The following is a 14,420-nucleotide window of genomic DNA, read 5'->3' as shown; positions in this document are numbered from 1 at the left end:
GATCTACATTCATGTGCTTAAACCTTTTTCTAGCAGTAGGACCTTTTGATTTCCTCTTCCCAGGAAAATATATGTGAACATATTAACTGTAAGTTATTATGTAAGGTATAAGGATTTGCAGGACCTGTCCTACCCCAACTTTCTGCAGTTCATTCAATTGGAAGTATATGAAACTTTTTGTTCTTTTAAAAAAAAATTTTTTTAGATTATTTTTATTTATTTGAGAGCAACAGAGAGAGAAAGAGGCAAATAGATAGAGAGAGAATGGGCGCACCAGGGCCTCCAGCCACTGCAAACGAACTCCAGATGCGTGCGCCCCCTTGTGCGTCTGGCTAACGTGGGACCTGGGGAATCGAGCCTAGAACCAGAATCTTTAGGCTTCACAGGCAAGCGCGTAAGCACTAAGCCATTTCTCCAGCCCTTTTTGTTCTTTTGACTGAAGAGAAATAGAATGTCCTTAGGTTTGAGAGTAGGGAAATAGGTGGGTTGTATGATACTACAAAGAGCCCCCTTTTTTACTGAGTTCTGAGTAACAATGTGTGCTGACGTACTTAGGGCAAAATACTAATGTATGTAATTTATGTGAAATATATTTAAAAATAAAGGCTAAAGCCAGGCGTGGTGGTGCATACTTTTAATTCCAGCACTCAGGAGGCAGAGGTAGGAGGATCACTGAGTTCAAGGCCACCCTGAGACTACATAGTGAATTCCAGGTCAGCCGGGGCTAGAATGAGACTCTATCTCGAAAAGCAAAAAAATGAAAATAAAAAAATAAAGGCTGATAAGCACTTGCTTACTAGCCCAGGTTCAGTTCCCTAGTACTCATGTTAAGGTATCTGAAGAGATGGCTTAAAGGTGCTTACTTGCAAAGTCTGATGGCCTGGGTTTTATTCCCCAGTACCCACGCAAAGCCAGATACATGAAATGGCACATATATCTGGAGTTCATTTGTAGTGGCAAGAGGCCCTGGAGTGCCCCTTTATCTTTCTCTGCTTGCAAATAAATAAATTTTTAAAAATTAAATATAAAATAAAGCCCAGTGTGGTTGGTGCACACCTTTAATCCCAGCACCATGGAGGCAGAGGTAGGAGGATGGCTATGACTTTGATGCCAGCCTGGGCCTACAGAGTGAGTTCCAGGTTGGCCTGGCCTAGAATGAAACCCGACCTCAAAAAAAAAATAAATAAATAAAAATACAGATTTATAGAGGTTTAACTCTAATGAAACAAATTATAATAATAGCTTGATGATTGTGGCTGCTCAGTGTCTAACATAAATTTCTGTCACCTTTTCTTTGTTTGTAAAGTTTACATTATAAAGTATTGCACAACCAGATACAGTAAATTTTATATCCATAAAATAGGGTTAACTGTAATGCGGTCAATCTTTTAACAGTTTTCTTAATGTATTTTAAGTAATATTTTAGTAAAAGTACATTTAATTACATAAATATGGTCTTTTAGTATAATTTACAAAGTCAGAAATCTATAAAATTAATATAATTTGATTCCAACTAAATAAGTCATTACTTGAAAGTCAGTTGGATTATTGTATAATTAGCTTTTATTTGGTAGATGTGATTTTAACTGTTTATTACCCCCCTTCATACGTGCATACATACACACACACTCACACATATATATGTATGTGGCATGTTGTATGTGTATGTCCAGTATGTGGGCATGTGTTTGTAAATGCACATGCTTCGTGTGCACACATGTATAGGCCAGAGGAGCATGTTGAGTACCCTCCTTTATAGCTCATCCACACTGGCTTTTTTTTTTTTTTTAATTTTTAACTTTAATTAATTATTTATTTGAGAGTGACAGACAGAGAAAGAGGCAGAGAGAGAGAGAATGGGTGCATCAGGGACTCCAGCCCCTGCAAAGGAACTCCAGATGCATACACCTCCATGTGCATCTGGCTTACGTGGGTCCTGGGGAATCGAGCCTCGAACCAGGATCCTTAGGCTTCACAGGCAAGTGCTTAATTGCTAAGCCATCTCTCCAGCCCCACACGGCTTTTTAGGACAGTCTCACTGAAACCGGAACTGCTGTATTTTCTGTCATCCAGGGCCCCCCCACAGCAAGCCCTCAGCCAAAGCCCTTTCACTAGCCCTTTACACTTTAAAATTAAAAGTATTTTTAAGTGATTGATTTATTTGAGAGACAGAGAAAGGCAGACAGATAATGTGAGTGTGCTAGGGCCTCTCTTGCCACTGCAAATGAACTCCAGACACATGTGCCATTTTGTACATCTGGCTTTAAGTAGTACTGGATAATTAAACTCTGGGCTGGGACTGGAGAGATGGCTTAGTGGTTAAGCGCTTACCTGTGAAGCCTAAGGACCCCGGTTCAAGGCCCAATTCCCCAGGACCCCAGTTAGCCAGATGCACAAGGGGACGCACCCATCTGGAGTTCGTTTGCAGTGCCTGGAGGTCCTGGCGTGCCCATTCTCTTTCTCTCTCTCGCTGTCATTCTCAACTAAATAAATAAAAATGAACAAAAAAAAATTTTTTTAACTCTGGGCTAGCAGACTTTGTAAGCAAGTGCCTTTAACCACTGAGCCATTTCTCTAGCCCCCAAAATTTTAAGTACTTTTTCAGGCAAGCCAAGTATACTTTTTCTCAGAGTTAAAGATAATTCTTCAAATTCATATTTTATTTAAGAAATAAAACTGTTTACTCATTTATTATTTATCTCCCACTCCTTTTACAGATAATTGTAATGGCCTGTCGGGAGTTTGAGATGGGAAGGGTATGTATACCTTGATATTTTGTATTTCTAGGGATAGAAGTTTCTGGATTTCTATTACTTTATATAGTGTGAACCCAGGTTCTGCTATCACTTTTATACACTTGAAGGAACAAAATTGCCTCTAAAGCACATAAACTTTATAAGTACATTTTATTATATAATTAAAATTCTTGATTGTGTATGGTTATTTAGTAGTCTTCAAATATTTAATGGTATTGGAGGTTGAAATTTATTATCTAGAGAGACACCTTAAAATAACAGTAAAGTTAAACAAATGAAAATGTTGAAATAATTCTGATTAATTATCAACAGTTTAAGCTGAATGTGGTGGTGACACACCGATAATTGCAAAGGCAGTAAGAACACTGCAAATTATTTAGTTACTGCTTATGCCAGTTAAGGGCTTTTTGGGGGTTTTTTGTTTGTTTGTTTTTTTGAAGTAAGGTCTCACTAGCTCAGGCTGACCTGGAATTCACAGTCTCAGGATGGTTTTTTGCTCACGGTAATCCTCCTACCTCTGCCTCCCGAGTGCTGGGATTAAAGGCGTGCGGCACCATGCCTGGCTAGGATATTTTTTATTTATTTGAGAGGGGCAGTACACACACAGAGAGATGGGCATGCCAGGACCTCTAGCCAATGCAAATGAACTCCAAATGCATGTGCTACATCTGGCTTACATGGGTACTGGAGAATAGAACCTGAGTTCTTAGGCTTTGATGGCAAGTACTTTTAATCACTAAACTATCTCTCCAGCCCCTCAATTAAAGACATTTTATGGGCTGGGGGAATGGCTTAGTAGTCAAGGCATTTGCCTTTGAAGCCTTAGGACCCTGGTTGGAATTCCCCATGGCCCACATAAGCCAGATGCACAAGGGGTTGCATGAATCTGGAGTTCATTTGCAGTGGCTAGAAGCCCTGGCATGCCCATTCTTTTTTTCTATTTGCCTTCCCCCGCCTCTCTCTCTCAAATAAATAAAATATTTTTTTAAAAAATTAAAAATTTGTGGGAGGGAGGGAATTATCATGGGATTATTTTATAATCATGGAAAATGCTAATAAAAATTAAAAAATAAAAACAGAAAAGAGAGACAGAGAGTAAAGGGAAAAAAGGAAGCACTATAAAACAAGAAGAATGGCAAGAATAAATACATACTTGTGGTAGTTTGAATATATATATTCAGCCCCAATATATTCAGTGTTTTATTAGCTTGTAGTTTTGATATGCAGCCACTTGGCTGGAGGAGGTGTCACTAACAGCCCTAAGGTGTGGTGGTGGGTTTGAGATTTCAATAAAGATATGCCAAGCTTGCCTAGCTGGAGTTCCTGAAAAAAAAAAATTAAAAATTTTATTCCCACATCTTTCAATTCTTACCTAAGTTAATCTTCTATAACCTTTATATTTGTTTTAAAACACTAAAATTCCAGTAGTGAACCAAACTATCCAAAATCAACCCTCTAAATAATTGAGTGCTTTGTTTTCCATAAACTTATAGGTAATAAGGCTTGTATGTTACCTGTGGTCTTAACATCTCCAAAATATTAGTATTTGCTCTTGCATACGCTGAAACACCAGATGTTTCTTTTTTCTTTTTCTTTTTAAGAGACAATGAGAATGAATATGAAGGGGCACACCAGTGCCTCTAGCCATTGCAAATGACCTCCAGATACACATACCACTTTATGCATCTGGCTTTACGTGGGTACTGGGGAATTGAACCCCAGGACATTAGGCTTTACCAGCAAATGCCTTAACTGCTGAGTTCATTTCCATTGGCTAGAGACCCTGGTGCACCTGTTTTCTCCCTTACTCCCTCAAAAAAAAAAAAACCCAAAAAAGTTATTGCTATAAAGAAATAATAAGCCGGGCATGATGGCTCATGCCTTTAATCCCAGCACTCGGGAGGCAGAGGTAGGGGGATCGCTGAGATTTCAAGGCCACCCTGAGACTACAGAGTTAATTCCAGGTTAGCCTGGACCAGAGTGAGACCCTACCTCGAAAAACCAAAAATTAAAAAAAATAATAAATGTCTAATGAGAAAGTCTAATCTAATTTAAATTTTGTACAATGAATTCATGTATTGAAGCATTATTTTACCCCACTATACAATTTTTATTTTTATGTGTTGGTTTAAAATGATCTTAAGAAAGAGATTTCACTTACATGCATTTCCTGCTGTCAAAACTTTTCTTTTAAGCTAGGTAGCAATTGTAAGCTATGGTTTTATTTTGTTCTGATAGGAATTGAGTCATTCCTTGCTTCTTTAAAATTAGGCTCATTTACTTGCCTTAAAATGATAGGGCTTGGGACGAGAGAGGTGGCTTAGTGGTTGCTTCCAAATCCTGCTGTTATGGGTGTGATTCCTTAGTACCTATGTGGAGCCAAATGTACACACAAATGTAGCACATTTCACTTGCAGTGGCAAGAGGCTGTGGTATAGCCATATTCTCCCTTTCTCATAAGTAAATAAATGAATTAAAAAGAAATGGGCTTCATATTAGGTCTTACTCTAGCCCCAGGCCGACATGGAACTTACTCTGTAGCTCCAGGCTGGCTTAGAACTCACAGAGATCTTCCTTCCTCATCCTCCCAAATGCTTGGCTGAGTTTGTGTATTATAGTTATAGTATTAATAAGGTGGAGATCACACATGATCATATATATGTCTATAGTTTTTGTTTGTTTTGTTTTTTGAGGTAGGGTCTCATTCTAGCTCAGGTGGACCTGAAATTCATAGTCTCAGGGTAGCCTCAAACTCACGGCAATCCTACTTCTGCCTACTGAGTGCTGGGATTAAAGGCATGCACCAGCATGCCCAGCTACATGATTATATTTGTAATGAAAATTGCAGTAAATCTGAGCACTCCCAGCAACTGTCCTGGTCATGTTGGTTTTTCTGTTTTGGAAAAGTATCAGGCTGACACCCACCTGCCACCCGCCCCCCAGGTAGGGTTTCACTCTAGCTCAGGCTGATCTGGAATTTACTACATAGTCTTAGGATGACCTCAAACTCATGGCAATCCTCCTACCTCTGTCTCCTGAGTACTGGGATTAAAAGCATGTGCCACCATGCCCAGCCAGACTAACTTGTTAAGATACAATATTTTAGAAGTTTAAGAATAGTTATCTTCTTGGTACTTAATTCTTTTTTTTTTTTTTTCACTACAGAAAAAGTGTGAGCGTTATTGGCCTTTGAATGGAGAAGACCCTATAACATTTGCACCATTTAAAATTTCTTGTGTAAGTACCTTTTTAAGTATACATTATTTAATCAGAAAATTGGTGTGCTAGACAAGGGAATAATTATCATATATGATCCCCAGCTAATAAAAGACAAGTACTTAATTATATGTAAACTCTTGCATGCTCATAATAAACAAATAGTGATGATGTTTGCCTTTATATTTCTGCTAAATGTAGAAGCTTTGAGAATGACTCTTATAATAAAAGTACTTTTTATAGTTTGTGTTGATTTAGCCTTTGAATATATTTTTTATTATTACTAATTTATTTATTTGACAGAGTGGGGGAGATGTGCCAGGGCCTCCAGACACTGCAGACGAACTCCAGATGCATGCACCCCCTTGTGCATCTGGCTAACATGGGTCCTTTGGCTTTGCAGGCAAATGCCTTAACTGCTAAGCCATCCCTCCAGCCCCTTTGAATATTTTTGATGATAAGTATTTCTGTAACTGTGTTATTTAAATGATCTATTTGGAAGTTGGTATAAAGTACTCAATCTCAAATAAAGGAAAAACCTTGATGACTGTTTCATGGTAACCTTTATCTATGTTATCCTCACCCACATTTAAGAAATACTTTTATTTATTAACTTGAGGTAGAGGAAGAGAGGAAGAAGGAGAGTGTGTTTTGTGTTTGTGAGTGTATGGGCACACTAGGGCCTCTTGTTACGGTAAACTAGGTGAACGGTAAACTAGGTGAGTGTTCCACTTCATGCTCTGGCTTTAATCAGTACTGGGAAATTGAATCCAGACCAGGAGGCTTTGCAAGCAAGCACCTTGAACCACTGAGCTGTCTGTCCAGACCTCACCCACAATTTTATAATTATCTATAAAGATAAGAATTAGCATTACAAGCCAAGCATGGTGGCACATGCCTTTAATCCCAGCACTCGGGAGGCAGCGGTAGGAGTATTGCTGTGAGTTCGGGGCCACCCTGAGACTCCATAGTGAATTCCAGGTCTTCCTGGGCTATACCCTATCTCCAACCCCCCCCCCACACCCAAAAAAAACCTGAGAATTGCCATCCTAGAAGCCAAAACTAAGCCTTATAGCAGGTAATTTGACATCAAACCTAAACAATGAACCTACTGTTGCTGCATGCATTTCCTGTATTCCCAGCACTCAGGAAGCAGAGGAGCACTACAAGTTCAAGGCCAACCTGGTCTACATACCAAGTTCCAAACCAGCTAGAGGCTACATGGAAGATCCTGTCTCAAAAGAGATGAAAAGAAAAATAGAAACCCAAAGTGCATAGTTTACTACTTAATGATCTATCTGTGTAGCCAAGGCTGCCCTGAACTCATGGTAATCCTTCTGACTCAGCCTCCTGAGTGCTGAGGTGATAGATGTGTGCTATCATGCCTGGCTTCTGTATTCATTTTTTGATAAAAGTGAAGCTTTGCTTTATCTTAATATCTGAAAAATACAAAGTAAATGCCAATGTTTAAAACAGTGCTAGAATAATAGTGAACATACACTTTATTAATAAGGTAGCATACTCTGTTACTGCCCGTCACTGATGCAAACCATCTGTGGTCATATAACTGCAGGGCAAGAAGAAAAACTTCATTAATGACAAACTGATGGGCTAAGTTACACACTTTCAAAGTGCTTACGGTATCAAAAGTAGCTGGACTTCCCACGTTTTTCCCCAGTTGCCACTCATTTAAATTGAGATTTGGGTTTTAGATGGGGAAACTAGAGTTTTATGAATAAGATAAAAGGGTTGAAGGTAGACTATGGTGATAGGCACAAAGGAGTGGCATTTTGTTTGGCTTACGTTGCACAGTTCTAGAAGTGATTGCTGTTTTGCTAGTATTTTACTAGATGATAAGCCCTTATTAAGTAATTGGTTATATAAATAAAACTTAGATGAACATTAGGAGGCTGGGAATTGAGTAAATTGTGTTCTTTAAGTATTTTGCTTGTCTTGATGTGTATTTTTAAATTTTTTCTGATTTACAAATATTTCTCTGTCTTTAGGAAGATGAGCAAGCAAGAACAGACTACTTTATTAGGACTCTCTTACTTGAATTTCAAAATGTAAGTAATGTCCATTAGAGACAAAAGAGTTCATCTCTCTTCCCCTCCCTCCACCTCCTGCAAGTGCTAGGATTAAAGGTCACTTTGCCTCATGGTTTATAAAGAGAAGATAACATATATACTACACTATTTTCATAGTTAAATCAAAGTTTTACTTTTTACATAAGATTTTATGTAATTATTTACTTAAAGCAACTTTCTGTAAATCAGATATTTTGTGTGCGAGGTAACTATGCTGCTTTTGTTCCAGATAGTTTGCTTCTGTTGAAGTACAGCATGATTTACATATTTATTATTTATTGCAGTTCACAGTTTTTTAAAAGGAGATGAATCATGACTTGAAAATTAAATCTTCATTGAGGGCTGGGGTGTAGCTCAGTGGTGGGCAGTTAGTCTAGCCTGCACAAGTCCTGCTGTTCAAGCAAGTGCCTTCAACTACTGAGCCATCTCCTCAGTCCAGGCCTGGGATTCAATATTTAACACTACGAGAAATAAAAAAGTAAACTTTCTTTTATATACACTTTTAAAATTCAAGATACAGGCTTAAGTGGTTCTCTCCCCCCCCCCCCCAGATATATTTGTTTATTTACTTGAGAGAGAGGGAGAAGCAGATAGAGAATGAGCATGCCAGGGCATCTAGCCACTGCAAACAAACTCTAGGCACATGTGCCACCTTGTGGATCTGGTTTTATGTATGTACTGGAAATTATTGATCCTGGGTCCTTTTGCTTTGCAGGCAAGCGCCTTTACCTCTAAGCCATCTCTCCAGCCCTAGGGACTTAAGTGCTTTAGAGCCAAACAAAATAATGTTTTTAGGAAGGATTTTTTAAAAATCTGATGGGTATTGGAGAAAATACCTGTCATCTTTCTTATCTCTTTTTATTAAACTATTATAAATACTTAAGTTTGGTTATAGAATACATCATTCCTCTCAAGAGATGTAACTCATGTATTCTCCCTGACTTTTCTGGTCATACATAAAATACTAAGCAAATAAATCTTTCTGTTTCATTTTCTTTAACCTATAAAATGAACACAGTATAAATGCCATTTTCCTCATGGAGATTACATAAATTGTTTCATATGAAGCCATTACTGTCAGCACTGAGCAGGTAGTAAACAATCACAAAAATGCTGTCCATTGTCTGATTTATTTTTTGAAGGTAATCTTAGATACCTCACAAATATCTTAGAAATGATAGTTAAATGAGATACACAGCTTAAATATATTTCATAATTACTGAATTTCTGTTTTTCATGAAGGAATCTCGTAGACTCTATCAGTTTCATTATGTGAACTGGCCAGACCATGATGTTCCTTCATCATTTGATTCTATTCTGGACATGATAAGCTTAATGAGGAAATACCAAGAACATGAAGATGTGCCTATATGTATTCATTGCAGGTACAAAAGAAATTTCAAATGTGTACATACAGAGCTATTCTAAGTTTGAAGTTAAATTTTTATTTTTGCATTAATAGGGTGATAATCCTGGACCTTTTCTAGCCTATTATATAGTATTTATAACCAAGACCTTATTATGGTAATCTAATCTGGTTAATAGACTATTTAAATGTTACATGAAACCATAGGATCACACTAGATGTGGTGATGCACACCTTTAATCCCAGCACTTGGGAGGCTGAGGTGTGATGGTTGCCATGAGTTTGAGGCCCACCTGAGGGTACAGAGTGAGTTCCAGTTTAGTGTGGGCTAGGGCAAGTTCCTGCCTCAAAAATAAGAAACAAGCAGCAAAAGCCTGTAGAATCAGCTGTTTGAAAATGCTCTTCACATGGTAGAAAGCTATGAAGTGTTCTTTTTCTGAGTGGGGCTAGAGTGAGACCCTACCTCTAAAAAAATAAATAAATAAATAAAAATAAAAAATAAAAAAATTTTAAAGCCGGATGTAGTGATACACATGCCTTTAATCCCAGCACTCGGGAGGCAGAGGTAGGAGGATTGCCATAAATTTGAGGCTACCCTGAGACTACATAGTGAATTCCAGATCAGCCTGGGCCAGAGTAAGACCCTACCTTGAAAAACAATACTAAGAATTTTTATTGGAGCTGTAATTTATAAGCATGCTGCAGATTGGTTATATTCCCTTCAGGTCCTCCTCCTTGTCCTCCCTACCCCGGTCCACTGAGGGCCTCCTGTGGGGTATCACTCATCATGTGGGGTTGTGAATATCAGAACAATACCTCACTATCTGCCTTCACACCCTGTAGTTCTATTCTCTCCTCCCTTTTTCACAAGGTTTCCTGAGCTTTCTTTTAAAACTTTTTGTATTGACAGCTTCCATAATTTAAGACAAGAAACCATGATAATTCCTCTCCTCCCCTCCTTTCCCCTTCATAGATGCACTCTCCATCGTGTACCCTCTCTCTCAACTAGTCTCTCTCACTTTGATGTCATCATCTTTTCTCATATTATGATGGTCCTGTGTAGGTAGCACCAGGCACTGAGAGGTCATGGATATTGAGGCCAATTTGTTTCTGAACGATTGCATTGGAAGCAGTCGTACCCTTCCTTTGGCTTTTACTTTCTTTCCACCTCCTCTTCCACAGTGGACTTGGAGCCTTTGAAGGTGTGATAGAGATTTTTCAGGGCTGAACACTAAGTCACCAAGCTTCCCTGAGCTTTGAAGGGCATGTTAAAAGTGTGTTGCTCTCTGCAGCCTCTTTTCTGATTTGATGAATTTTGAGTTTCCTTAGTATCTTCCATCAGTAGAGGTCCTAGCAGTGGAAGTAGCATTCATTAAGTATTCTTTTTTTTAGGATTAAAGCTTGCAGCAGAGAATACAAACAAATAATAAATTTTTCAAATTACTTTCTCTGATCTAATAGGCAATTTTTCTAATAATAATTGACCTGAAATTTTTTTTTAATGTATATAGGTAAGCATAAATAGGGACTTTCTTAGTGGTCTGGACACCATTGAATTCAAGATAAATGCTGGATGTGGTTGTCCACGTTTGCAGTTCTAGCACTGGAAAGGCCTTGAGGCAAAAGGATCAGTCTTGGGTTTAAGGCCTGCCAGGGCTACCCCATTTCAAGGAAGTGCTTGAACTGGAGATCCTCCTGGCAGGCAGGAAGGAATCATTTTATATAAATTAAAAAACGAGAATTCACTGCTAATTACACAGGAAAGTAATCTGTAAGAAGTTGTGTAAACTGACAGGTATGCTGCAGAATTGATAGCAAGCTCAGTGTTATTTCTGCTCCTGTGGGACACATTTCCGTGTTTGCACCACTATCCGTCGTCATTCAGTTTGTAGTTACCGAAACCCTCAACACAGCAGAAAGCTAGTCTCCCCACCCCCACCCCTCACTTTAAAGATCCTGAGATAGCTGACATCTCCGACTTTATAAACATGCCCGGCTCCAGGGCTCTTGGAGGGATAGAGATCGTCGTTTGAGACATGGTCTCAAGTAGCTCAGGCTGCCGCAGCTGGCTGTAAACTCAGCACGCACCCTGACTTCTGGCCTAGTGTTCTTTCATCTCGTAGCAGGCTCTCACTGTAGTCCAGGCTAACCTAGTATCCCCAGACTGGCCACAAACTCATGGTCATCCACCTGTCCTCAGCCTCCTGGATGCTGGGATTGTATGCCACCACACCTGGCTAGAGTTCTTATGGTATGGTAAATAAACTCAGTATACATTTACTAAATAACTTTATTATATTATTTTGTGTAGCATTCCTAGAAGTAAGTAATGACTGGCCTCTTTGTTCAAGCAATCTTAAACTTAAATACAGAAATCTTTGCATTTTTCAGATAACATGAAGTTCAGGCTGGAAAGTTGGCTTAGTGATTAAGGTGCTTGCCTGCGGAGCCTAACCCAGGTTCGATTCCCCAGTACCCACATAAAGCCAGATACATAAAGTGGCACATGTATCTGGAGTTTTTGCAGAGGCTAGAGTCCCTGGCGTACCCATTATCTCTCTCTGCCTCTTTCTCTCTCATACATACATTATATGCAATTCAATTACTCTTTGCAAAATTTGTCATTTTATTCTATAAGAAATCATGTAAACCCTGTGTGTAACTTTTGTGGCAGTAGACATGAGATTGTTTATTATTTGTGTCTCTGTGTGCACATGTGCATGCTGAGTATTTGTAGTGTGTCATGTATGTGTAGTGTATACATGTGTATGCAGATGCTCACATGTGTGGAGACCAGAGGAATATATCAGGGGTCTTCTTTTTGCTCCTGTTTTCTTATTCAACCCAAAGCTGTCTTTTTTTTTTTTTTTTTTTTTATTCCCATCAGCAAGCCCCAGCAATTCTCCAGTCTCTGTCCCCACAGAACTGGTTTACACATGTGCACAGCTATGCCTAGCTCTTTACTCTGGGTTTTGGGAAATCGAACTCAGACTATCTGGGGCCTTTTCAGACCCTCGGGGCTTACCCTTCTCCACTGAGCTGTTGCCCAACTCCTATTTAATATTGTTAAGTAATCAAAACAGTGTGGTAATTGTAGTGACTTAGAAAATATATCCACAAAAGGAAAGAAATGGGCTTTTCCTTTCTCTACTTGCAGTATTGTTCACCATTATTGAAAGACACTTTGTGTCCTTTCTGTGTGCATGTGTGTATCACTGTTTGTTGCTTAGTTTGAGATACAGCCTCAGTGTGTAGTCCGCAGTGGCTGGGGACTCTGCCTTGGCCTCCTGAGTGTTGAGAATATAGGTGTGTATTGCACACCCAGCTGCACAGTGCTTTTTACAATAATGTCTCCTATTTAATAGCTTTAAAATATTTTTATTTATTTGCAAGCAGAGAGGGAGAAGAGAGAGAAAACGTGTGTCTCAGAGCCTCCAGGCACTGCACACAAACTCCAGATGCCTGCACCACCTTGTGCATCTGGCTTTCCGTGGGCCCTGGGGAGTCCAACCCAGGTGGTTAAGGCTTTGCAGGCAATCACCTTAACTGCTGAGCCATCTCTCCAATCCCTATTTAATATAACCTTTAACATTATCTTCTCTAGCTCTGGTTAGGTCTTCGGGAGAAGATGATGCTTCAATTGTCTTTTGTTATTTGGTTTTGTAATTTGTGTTAGTGAAGTGACAGCTGTATCTCAAGACACTTCTGGAGTTTGCAGCTTTGATTTTCTGTACCTGCTGCAGATTGAAATGATTTATCGTTTCCCTCTGTTTAAAAACTCAGGTGCTATCTTAAGCGTACAGTAATTTTAGCTCTGCAGAATATTGTTGACTTCTAAAGTAAAGGCTTTTGTAAGTCACTTTCAGAAATTCTTGAATTAAACTGAAGGTACAAATATTAACAAGGATTCCCACACACTTTAAACTGTATTTTCTTTACTAAGCAAGTAGTATTTTGTCAAATTTCTTAGGTGACTTTTTTTGATTCAGCCTGTTAATTACCTTTTATCACAAAATTCAGATTGTCTCTTCCCAATGTTGTGTCCTTAGTGCAGGCTGCGGAAGAACAGGTGCCATTTGTGCGATAGACTACACGTGGAACCTACTCAAAGCCGGGGTAAGAATCATTCTGTGCAGCACTACCTCGAGTTTATTATTTTCAGGTTTCTTAGTATAGTAAATTATAGCGCACATTTTGTTAAGCATACTACTTTTTCAGAGTTAGTTTACCACATAAGAAATATAGTGTAGTGAAAAGCTAGAATGTTCTACATACTGCCTTGAGATGATATGCTAGACAGCGGAGTAAGCATGGCTCAGTAAGCTGAGTGAGTATCTGCCTAGGGGTATAACGGACTTACCTAGTTGGAGAATGCCCCTTGCCTTTTATTCCCAATATAGTATATTCTGCTCAGTAAATATGTTTACCTGTTGTGGTTAGGAATGCTGGCTGAGGAGCCGAACTGCTCAGGTTAGAATTCTGCCTGTCATTCATTAGCTGTGGGATTGAAGTTCATTGTTTGTTTTTATTACTGACTTGTGGGTACTACTATTAGTCCCCCGCCAAAATAGTATCTGATGCTCCGGAGATAACTAAAACATGGTTTCTTTGTGTGTCCATACTACTCTTTTGCTAGCTCCATACTGCATTCGTTTGCTGTGCACTTAAGCTTTTAAGCCTTCATTCCTTTATAATTTCTGTGACTGGTCAACCTGTGTCTTCTGTAACACATAGGGTCGGTACAATGCTTAGTTTTTTTTTTTCCTCCAGCCACGTCTCCATTTTAAATATATATATATATTTTATTTATTTATTTGAGAGAGAGGAAGAGTCACGGAGAGAGTGAGAGAATGGGCGCATCAGGGCCTCCAGTTAACTGCAAATGAACTCCAGATGCATGTGCCCCTTGTGTGTGCATCTGGCTTACGTGGGTCCTGGAGAGTCGAACTGGGATCCTTTGGCTTTGCAGGCAAACGCCTTAACCACTAAGCCATC

General features: G+C 39.1%; 1 protein-coding gene across 1 annotated transcript in view; it reads left to right on the top strand.

Moving 5' to 3' along the window:
• Positions 1-14,420, top strand: part of Ptpn12 (protein tyrosine phosphatase non-receptor type 12) — an 87,430-nt gene that overhangs the window by 48,299 nt on the left and 24,711 nt on the right. Inside the window, exons 5-9 of the mRNA XM_004652893.2 lie at positions 2,718-2,756; positions 5,922-5,993; positions 7,979-8,038; positions 9,302-9,444; positions 13,475-13,541. Of these exons, the coding sequence (XP_004652950.2) occupies positions 2,718-2,756; positions 5,922-5,993; positions 7,979-8,038; positions 9,302-9,444; positions 13,475-13,541 (381 nt within the window). The remainder of the gene's footprint in view (positions 1-2,717; positions 2,757-5,921; positions 5,994-7,978; positions 8,039-9,301; positions 9,445-13,474; positions 13,542-14,420) is intronic.

This window comes from Jaculus jaculus, chromosome 16, assembly GCF_020740685.1.
Source record: "Jaculus jaculus isolate mJacJac1 chromosome 16, mJacJac1.mat.Y.cur, whole genome shotgun sequence".
Classification (NCBI taxonomy): Eukaryota; Metazoa; Chordata; class Mammalia; order Rodentia; family Dipodidae; genus Jaculus; species Jaculus jaculus.
Note: the sequence above shows the minus strand (reverse complement) of the source record. Positions and strands in the feature narration are given on the sequence as shown.